A 10,400-nucleotide genomic window follows, 5' to 3' on the forward strand; every position below is an offset into this window, starting at 1 on the left:
TTGTATTCATTTTTTTTTTTTTTCCCGCGGTGACACATCCCACCTTCCTCCACAGCCTCGCCGCAACTGCAGACCAGACGGGAAATAGCGTGCAAAAGAACGAAGAAGGAGAAGCTGATCCCGAGCTTTAGGTCGCGGCTTCTTCTTTGAGTCGCCTTATTTCTCGCCGAAGCGGGATCCTTATTTCTCGCCGCGGGGCCACGCTTCCCCCCCGGAGTTCTTGACAAAGTTAAAGGTCCCCCCAAGACGAGTTCTAAAAATACTCAGTTTTTTTTTTTGTTATTTTTTTTTTTCTTCAGTCTCTCTCCATTTAGCTGTTAGCTTCCTCATACTGGTTCTCCCGTTGGTTTATTCGGCCGAGGGGGTTCGAGGCCCCGATGTGCCGAGAAATCGCGCGACTCGGATTAAAGAGCGGTAGATTTTCCGCTCGACGGAGGCGCTGACAGAATTTAGCCCAAACAAGAATCAGCCGGCCGGACAGCGGCGGTCCGGCTGCTCTCTCGCCGTTTTTTTTTTTTTTTTTTTTTTTTTTTTTTTGCAGATTCGCGACAAAATCCGCTCGAACGTTTTTTAAACGCACATTTTCGGGAAGCGGAGAAAATCTCCTCGAAGTCAGTCCCAAACACAGCCAGGGAGATCTTTATTTTTAAATTAGAAGAGATCCAAAACTTATTTCCCGCCCTCGTTTTTCTAAATTTCTATTTTAACCAAGGATTACTGCGACCGTGCGAAAAGCCCTACGAACCTTAAGAGAATTGACACCCGAGTCTGTAGGAGATCCCGGCACAAATAACTTCCACCTCATTGTTTTTCCGGCTCACAAACTCTCCACTCAACCCAATTTTCAGCCCCAGCAGGCAGCAGTTTGGGTAAAAAAAAAAAAAAAAAAACCCTTATACAACCTCAGTGTTTGCTACAGACCTTGAAACGACAAGCAAATAGCCGGTGAATGGCGGCTATTAGCAGGCAAAATTGCTTTTCTCAGGAGAGGGTAATAACAAAAACTATCATTGAGCAAAGCGTTTATGAGCTTGGAGGCGCGGACGCGGCCGGTGCGGCGGCGCGGCGGCCAGCGCTTCCGCTTTGCATCAGCAAGGGTTCGATTCCGAGCCGTGGATTTTTGCATGATTTCCGCAGATCCTTCCCACGCTCCAAAAACATGCAGGAGGTTCAATGGAGACCCGTACGTGCACAGATGTGTGAATGAGAGGGTGAACGGTTGAATGTGGATATGATTTGACAGTGGAGGTCAATGTAGAATATCGCGATAAAGTTCTTTATCTACTGTAATGCAATTACGAAAACAAAAATGTCAGACATTCTGGATTCATTACAAATCAACAGAAATATTGCAAGCCTTTTTATTATTTTAATATTGCTGATTATGGCTTACATCTTAAGGAAACTCAAAAATGTTAGAATATCATGAAAAAGTAATTTTTGTTCTTTTAATTGCATGACAGAAGATAAAGAACTTTATCACAATATTCTAATTTTCTGAGACAGTCCTTTATCACATGAGATGAAAATGAAAGGCTGAAAGGTAAAATGTCTACACGATGTGAGAGGGTGAATGTCTGGGGTGAGAGTGAGAGGGTGAATGTCTGTCACATGATAAGAGTGAGAGGCTGAAAGGTTTAATATCTATATGATGTGAGAGTGAAAGGGTGAATGTCTTGTACATGACGTGAGGGTGAGAGGGTGAATTTCTCTATATAATGTGAGAACGAGAGGGCGATTGTATCACATAAGAGTGAAAGGGTGAAAGGGTGAAAGGTTTAACGTCTACATCAGGGATGGGCAAACTTTTTGACTTTTAAAATTTGGGAGACGGGCCGGCTCAGCACAAGATACAATACATATTTAAAAAAATTAAAAAAAACACATTTGTTAACGGTACATAACAAACTCCGACATTTGCTTTGAAAATAAAACCAGCTCGGTTTTGAAGGATCCGACGTTTATTTGCATTTCATGCACAAACTGTTTTTTCCCTTGTAGCTTCACGTCCAGTTCATTCATGTGTGTCAGTATGTCCGCAGCAAAGGCTAAATCACAAAGCTAATCTGTGTCATTCAGCTCAGGAAAGTGTTCTCAAGTAGCTCCAAAAATGAAATAATCTCCCGTTTGAGCTGCCGCATTCATCGGTCCAATCAGTCCCATCCATCATGTATGAATTCTGTACCGATCTTTGGCGGGCCGGATAAAAAGCCCAACGGGCCCGGATGTGGCCCGCGGGCCGTAGTTTGCCCATCCCTGGTCTATATGATGTGAGAGTGAGAAGGTGAATGTCTCTGTATGGGATGAGAGTGACAAGGGTGAATGTATCACATCATGTGAAGGTGAGAGGGTGAATTGCTCTATATAATGAGAGTGAGAGGGTGACTATCTATATATGATGTGATGGTGAGAGGGTGAATATGACTGTATCTAGTTGACTGGAAGCCCCACGTCTCACCCAATGACGGCTGGGATCGGCTCCCGTCCCTGACTGCAGGATGAGTTGTATAGATAATGAATGAATGGATGAATGAATGAGACGTGGGAGCATTTAAATGATCATCTGGAGCAGAGCGACCTGCACCGGTCGGTTTTACAAATCGCATTTCTACCGAGATCAATAAGTCAGAGTCGTTTTTGGATTATTTTCTTTCTGCGAGTTTCGGACGTTCGATTTAGTTCTCGAACGTATTTTTGGATTTATTCCGTTTCTATTCAGTGTTGTGTTCTCGCCAAACCCCTGTGCGTCATTTCACGTTTCATTTTTCATTGTGATAGCGCCTCGCACTTCCCCACCCAAGTCTCTCACCTGCGTCTGACCAACCCAAGTTTGTGTTTTGGTTCTGTCTCTCATCCTGTCCGTTCTAGTCAGTGTTCTAGTTAGGCCTTCCTGTTAGTTTGTAGCTTTAGTTTCCGTCCTGCTTTTAAGAAATAATTGTGATTTCAAAGTCACATCGCGTAACCATACACGGCTAAGAAGGCAGAAATGTGACAAATTTGATTCAAGTGCGTTCTGACGCAGCCGACGTGTGTATTTTAGCCGCTCGATTGGAGTTAGGCTAACATCACCGCTATGCTAAGCTATCTGCACAGCACACACACCGAGAAAGGTTCATTTATGTCCCTGTCTCGCCGCAGCAATCTCAGTAAACAATCCAATTTTCCAAAAAGATGGAGCACCGCTAATAACGGCGGGATGTTGTCCTAATAAGATGTTCTTAAATTCCCAGGTGACCAAACGCGATGCATTATGGATGTACGCCACGCCGGCTGTGCATCTTCAACAAATGCTAATGTTGTTATAATTGTAATTGCCGACATGTCTGACCTGCCAGAGGTACTGCTCCATTAACCATGGCCGTGTGTTTATAACTTATCGTGCCGCCTTCGGGGCGGGGGGAAAAAAATCAATTACTCCAGCTTTCAGTTTAATGAGACATATAGTTTGAACTTCCAGGCGATCTGGGGATTTTATCTGAGCCGTCTTTAACAAAGGAAGGACATGCCTTTTAAAACAAGCTGTTCTCCATTACAAAGACTTAAGCAGAGAGGAGAAATGCGGTTTAACATAAAAGTTGTTGAGCCACAAAGCGGCCGGACCATTACGGTAATAATGAGCGGGGATCTTTAGCGGTAACTGCACACTCCGCAGAACACATGACACTCGGACTTTAACGTTATTATCACTCCGCGGGAGTGTGTGAGCCTCGGGGTGTGTTTAAAGTCGATGGGGGAAAAGAAATGAGGCTCGCGCTTTGACTTTCCACACCCCATTTCCCCCAAAATGTATTTAGTGAGATATAGAAACGAAACTTGAAAAAAATTCCTCTACGCCCAGCAGCGTAATCTATTTCGTCTTTAATAAAAAATCTTTTACTGCGTGCGGTATGTAAAATAATGCAATTTATTTAAAAACTTTAAAGACCTCCCGCTTTTCCGATTTCCATCGGAAAGCGGATTGAACGCGACCCGTTCGGCGCCGACGAGAAGTCGCAGTTATTTGCGCGACGCAGAAGATGAAGGGGAAAGAATTGAAAATAACACCGGCGTTGTGAAAGAGAAATAATAAAAATAAAGAGGAAAAAAAGAAAATAATAAATGGGCGGGAGGGAAAGAAAATTAAAATAAGCGCTGCAATTTGGAGATAAAACGGACAAGTCCAAACAAGGTAAACTATCCCACACGGTTTATGGCCCTTCAAAGAGAGGTGCGTTGTTGTCAGAATAAGAAAAGTTTTATTTTTTTGCATGTTTGTTCCCGATTCAGACCTAATTGGCTTTGCAAAACTCTGGGGGAAATTAGACCCCGGTTTATGGACACGTTCACATTCGCGAAAAAATTTCTATTTTGAGGTTTTGTGAGTTTGTGTTTTGATTAAAAGCTGGTCCGTCATCCCGGCTTTTGGAGGATTTAACCTCTCCTGAAGTGTTTATCATCCTGAGAGATAACCTGCCAAACACTGCGGACAGCTGCAATACATCTTTATCGATCCCGAAAGGAAAAAAAAAGTCCGAGCCAAGTTTTATCACGCTAATAAATGAAATCATCAATCGAAGGACGGATTTGATGACACTGAAATAAATCTGTAAAGCTAATCAATATTCCCCCCACCTCCTCTAAATACTTGTTAGGGGCGTGTATAACATCTGGATTATTTTGGGGGGGTTTCCAGTGGTTTTTTTTGCGAATATTCTCACGTTCCTGTTCTCCCACAGCGGTGAGATAAACAACACTCCGACTCCAGGTGGCACTGAATCACGAGCCGCCTCCCGGCCAAAAATGGAGTGTGAAGGAAAATCATCGGAGCGGGGGAACAAACGATCTCTACTCAGAGAAATTTGACGTTTTGGCACCGATGTCGGGTTTTTCGTCCGCGAGAACTGTAAAAAGTTTGACTCTTGAGAACGGAGCAAAGAAAGCCATTCGTTATTTTGACCGCTTATCCGGCACACGGGGTCAAAGGGCGCCGCAGCCAATTCCGGCCGTCGCCGGGTCAGAGTCAAGGTCCGGCTCGGACCGGCCGGCTGTCAATCGCGATGCCACATAGTGAGAAATAAAACCGCCCACTCTCTCATTCACCTCAGAGGTGGTGACCTTTGAACCTGCGTTTACGACAACTCCGGAAGACATTCGATCATTTATTCATTCATTCATTCATTATCCATAAGTCTCGGCTCTTTCTCCGATTTCAACTAAGCTCCCCGGTGACATTTGTTTGCAGGCCATTTTAGCGAGGGTCAACGTTTACGGCAAAAAAAATCCTTCGACTGAGTCAAGTGCAGGAGTGAGGCGTAATTTTCTTAAATTAAAATACCCAGGAGACTCAGGAAAAAAATTATTTCAAACTATTTGAAGCCTGCTACCAAATTGTCTTTGTAGCCGTGCTGCAAGACGTAAATTAATTCACACATCTGGACAATTTAGGGTCTCAAATGCATATTTTGGGAAACCTGGAGAAAACTTCAAGAATGGAGTGCAAATTAAAAAAAAAAAAAAATTACTTATATGTGTGTGTGTATATATATATATATAGAGAGAGAGAGAATTATATATAAATTTATATATACATATAATATATATACATTTATATAATTTATATATATATATATATATTTTTTTTTCATATTTTGTGATATTTCTTCATAATACTGTGTCATTTTAAAGTAAACAGAAATTAGTTTTGAAGATAAAGTTCACGGGTCACCCGTCGGTCGGGTCGAGGAACCAATGGGCTCCGAGCATGGAAGCTATTTCTTCAAAGGTGAAGAAATCAATTTTATCAGATGGCTAAGTAGTTTATCCGCTTCAACGGAAAAGATGGCGAAAAGGGAGGAATTTGCATTTGCGGAGAGAGCAAGATCTGCGGTATGTCTAATATGTAATAATAAAATCACATCTATGAAACGGTCAAATATAAAGCGGCATTTCGAACAAAACCATGCAGCACCAGAGGTCGCATTGAAAGTAAAACATATTTCATCTATTAAATATTAGAAAATATTTGGCTTTTTTTTTTTTACCTAGAAGGTGAAGAAGAAGCGCTAACCACTCCCACACTGGAAAAAACGGAAACCAGAGGTCACGTTTCCGTAGCGACCCCCGGCGGGAGCATCGCAGTTTTGTCCGTCATTTTCAAATTCAATCTCGTAAATAAGTTCTTGCTGAAGTAACCTACTGTTTTCAGACCGTCTGGAGAACACACGCAGGTGTGTGTGGGGACCAACGTGCGAGTACCCGGGATTCTCTCGCTGCGAGGCCAAAAACGCCGACCCCGAAAACCCAACCTGCCGCCGAGGAACACGACCGGTCGTCACGTGAAAGCGGAGGAGCGTAAACGCGCAGTCATCCCGAGATTCAACTCGATTCGCTCGTGAAAAAACAAACTCGGATCCTTTCATTTTTTTATGTCGCGGTTTGAAAGACGCTTCTTTGTTTTTACCGAGCGGCGCCGTTCGCTCGATGTTTGTTTGGCCGTCCAAGAAGGCGGACTTGGCATGCAATCAGATGTATAAGAAACAGATTTCCCTGTATGAAATGATAATAATGGTATTAACCCTCATAGTATGTTAAGGGTCAATTTGACCCATTTCACCCATTGACCCAATGGGTGAAATTGACCCTTAACATAATATGAGCGTTAATAATAATATTAATAACTCGGGATTTTAACACTTCACCTCTCGGAGCGGTTTGGATCAGACGGCCATTTGTAGTAGTCGTGTTGTAATAAATGTGATTTATTTGTTTTCTTTTCGGCGACCACGAGAGCCCGGCCAATAAGAAGGAAGCATACAATGAACGGATCAGATCAACATGAAGATCTTCTGTTTCTCCCGCGTTGGCCCTCCGCCTCCCCACCGCCAGCACAGACCAACAGACGGGGAGGCACACAGACAAAGAGCATGGTCAATTATTCACCGCGTCTTGCTGCAATCCATTACTCTGCATTTATTATACATCATATGGCCAGCGACATGCCATGCAAGCTTGAGCAGCGGCTCTTTCCCTCCTGGAGTCGGGCCGGCTTCCCACAATAAATCACATGAAATTCATTGTCGCCGATGCGGCGGCGAACGTACGGGCGAGGCCACACGCGCGTCGACACACTCGGGCGAGGATGAATGCGCCCCGCCTTTCCCGTTCTCCCCCCCCCCCACGGAAAGCGACAAAATATGATGTATGCACCGCTGCCGCTTCCGTCGCTGTGGGGCACGCAGGTAAGAAATAAGGAAAATATATAAATACCATAAAGAAGACACTTAAACAAATGTCATCGCAAAACGAGCGCCCCCGCCGGGAAAAGCCGGCGAAGGCCGCGTAGCAGACCGCTCTACCGGCGAGACTTTAAAAAGTTAAATCCTGATTTTTTGATTTTTTTTTTAAACCCCTCCCTCAAAAAAGTGGATTATCACGACGAGTCTTCCGGACATTTATGTTGCACAGATGGCGACCCGCCCTTATTCCCCGTCTCGCTCCGACACCAGGTGGAATCCTTCACGTCCACTTGGCCGATCATCACAATGTTCATTGTTCACAGGCGATGAATTCCAACGACTTTGCTCGCCGCGTGACTCTTTCCCGGAGCGCTACCGGCAAGTTCACGCCGCGGTCTGAACGGCAGCCCGGTTCGGGTCGCCGTTTAAATTTCGCCCTTGCAGACTTTCATTCGCCCCTCGGGATGAATTTGAGGTGAAACCCTCAACCGTTCTCGCTTAAAGTTGAAACGTAAGGTGATCCTAGAGGCTGAATCTGGAAATGCATCTTAAACCCCAAAAAACAAACCGTCTTTAGAAAAGCAATGACAGGGATAAACAAAAGCCTTCAAATAACAACATTTCAGGTTTCCGGGAATCGTCTCACCGAGTGAGGTCCGAACCTGCTCTGCATGGCAAGTGTCATGAGAGTTGTGATTTGGCCCCAGATGAATAAAATCCGACTTGACTCGACTTGTTTACTGAATCTCGCCGAATGGCTATTTGGACCCGAGAGCCCACTTTGGAGTTACGTGCTGAAGGTCCGCAGTTATCGGAGTTACGTGTTTAGTAACCTTCTAAAACAGTGATCGGACAAGGAATACAAACACTCGACTCAAGCGGGAATTATTGCAAAATTGCATTCAGGGGTTTCTTTTGTAAATACACATGTATATACGTTACATATATTTTGATTTTTATTTTTTTACATAACTTTATATTCATTCATTTCTTCTGATCTTTACCGTTTTTTTTTATTCTATTTTATTATTCCCTATTGTATTCTTTATTTTTTTGTATTTTATTTTGACTCTTCTCCACTTTACTGCTTTATGAGCAGGAGCTGCTTTCAAGAAAAAGCAATTTCCCCCTTGGGGATCAATAAAGTATATCCGATTCTGATTCCGATTCATTGAAAAATAATTTGTATTTTGATCGGTTGAGACTTTTATCGTGTTTAAAACAACCGCTGAGATGGGAGTAAATGTAGGTTGTAGGTGAAGTATTTTGATGTGATTTGGAATAGGCGTCCTGATTTAGCACAAAAGCAGAATCCGATTTTGGTTAACGCTGGTTTTACACCTTAAGATGAAAGACTTAAGACTGAAGATTTTGAAAAGACTTGTGTTCAGTTCACACCCTGAGACAAGTTTTTAGATTCTTAACTCTTATCGTTGTTTCACTACACTGAGACGAGACTGAGACTAAGCCGAGACCAAAAACTGGATCTTACATCTAAAGATTTTGCAAAGATTTGGCAAAGACTCCTTGGAAGCTACAACTAGCTCTCGGCATTGTTTATCTGCCGGGTTTCCTTTTTCCGATTTGGTTGGAGCTCTTCTATCGGTTGCCGATTCGGTCTTTACGATGACGTAACGCCAAGACGATAATGCGATAATATCAAACGATTTTGATATTGAAAGACTGAGCTACGACCGTAAGACTACCAGCTCAGACTTTTTCTCCGCCAAGACTGCCCTATGGTTCTTAGGATTTCTTTACAACTGCCAGTTTTAAATCTTTTGTAGGACGACATTTGAGAACGAAGCGTTCACATCGATTGTTCAAACGACATCCGACACGTCGACGTGAATTCTAAGGACCCGATGCGAAATCTGCATAACGGCGTGAAAAGAATAAAGATGGTATTTCTTATGTCCATATTTGCCTGCAATGAGGTAGGACTCTGGGTTTCATTGGAATTTTTTAATTTGCATTTCCTAAGCCAGTCAAGGACATTTCACTATGGAAAACGGTTTAAAAAAAAAAAAAAGAAAATCACAGCTTATCCATTAGCGTCATTTGTGAATTACTCCTGACGGATGACCCCAGTTAAGAACCGCAAAGGGAGAAACACTCACTTCCATACTGGTGAGGTTACAGCGGTGAGTCCCGGCGAACCACCCGCTGCTGGAGCACTGGTCGATGTCCACGTCCTGCAGGTTCACGTCCACGCGGACGACGCCCCTGTCAGGGAGGAGAGAGAGAGGAAACAGACGGCGGGGTGAGGAGGAGACGGCTGAGGGCGGAGTAATGAGGCGCGATTAGGGTTCGAGGAGGCGAGACGGGACGGCGGGAGAGGAAAAGAAGCGGGGAAAAGGTGCAAAAGTTGAATGGGGTTAATCGTATCAGTGTGAAGCAAAGAAGTATGAGAGGAAGCGCGGGCAGAAATGAAAATTAAAATGTGGATGCTCGGGGGACGCCTGGTCAAGGGTGGAATAAGCGGAGAGGGGAGGCTTATGAAATAGAAAATAAATTAAGAGTGAAGAGACGCTGGTGGGGGGAGGGAAGGGAAGGTTAAGAGGAAAAAAAAATTATAAATACATTAAAATTAATGTGAGACTACTGGGCCGTCACTGGATATATGATACGTACAGAAAGGCAGTTATATTATATCATATATATATATATATATATATATATATATATTATTTATTTTTATTTTTTTTTAATTTATTTTTTTTTACTATTGTACAATTTCCTACTATTATTTATTATTGTTATGTTTTACTTGAAACTCTGGCACATTAATTTCCTTCGGGATAAATAAAGTTGTTTTTATTCTTATTCTTATTCTTATTCTTATTCTTATTCTTATTCTTATTCTTATTCTTATTCTTATTCTTATTCTTATTCTTATTCTTATTCTTATTCTTATTCTTATTCTTATTCTTATTCCCAAATTTTGATACACCTTTACATCTTTAAATGCACAATCGCCAACACAGATTACTCAATATTCATTTAATACCCCAAAAGATGTTAAATTTAGTAAGTTATAGAGATAGTTATAGGAAAGTGACAGAAAATTAGCAGAACAAGTCAGGGTTTGAATGAAAATCATATTTAAATTAAAAAAAAAAAAGAATACCATTGATGTGCTGGAAGGTCACGTCTTTCAATTTTTCTAGTTCTTGCAAAGTTTTA

The 10,400-nt window shown here is 42.6% G+C and overlaps 1 protein-coding gene across 1 annotated transcript in view; it reads right to left on the reverse strand.

Moving 5' to 3' along the window:
- The window catches only part of gpr158b (G protein-coupled receptor 158b), a 70,066-nt gene that overhangs the window by 53,179 nt on the left and 6,487 nt on the right, over positions 1-10,400 (reverse strand). The window contains exon 2 of the mRNA XM_086172352.1: positions 9,335-9,440. Within this exon, the coding sequence (XP_086028478.1) occupies positions 9,335-9,440 (106 nt within the window). The remainder of the gene's footprint in view (positions 1-9,334; positions 9,441-10,400) is intronic.

The sequence above is a fragment of the Fistularia commersonii genome, chromosome 25, assembly GCF_037954325.1.
Source record: "Fistularia commersonii isolate RoL2024-O1a breed Wild chromosome 25, RoL_Fcom_v1.0, whole genome shotgun sequence".
In the NCBI taxonomy this organism is placed as follows: Eukaryota; Metazoa; Chordata; class Actinopteri; order Syngnathiformes; family Fistulariidae; genus Fistularia; species Fistularia commersonii.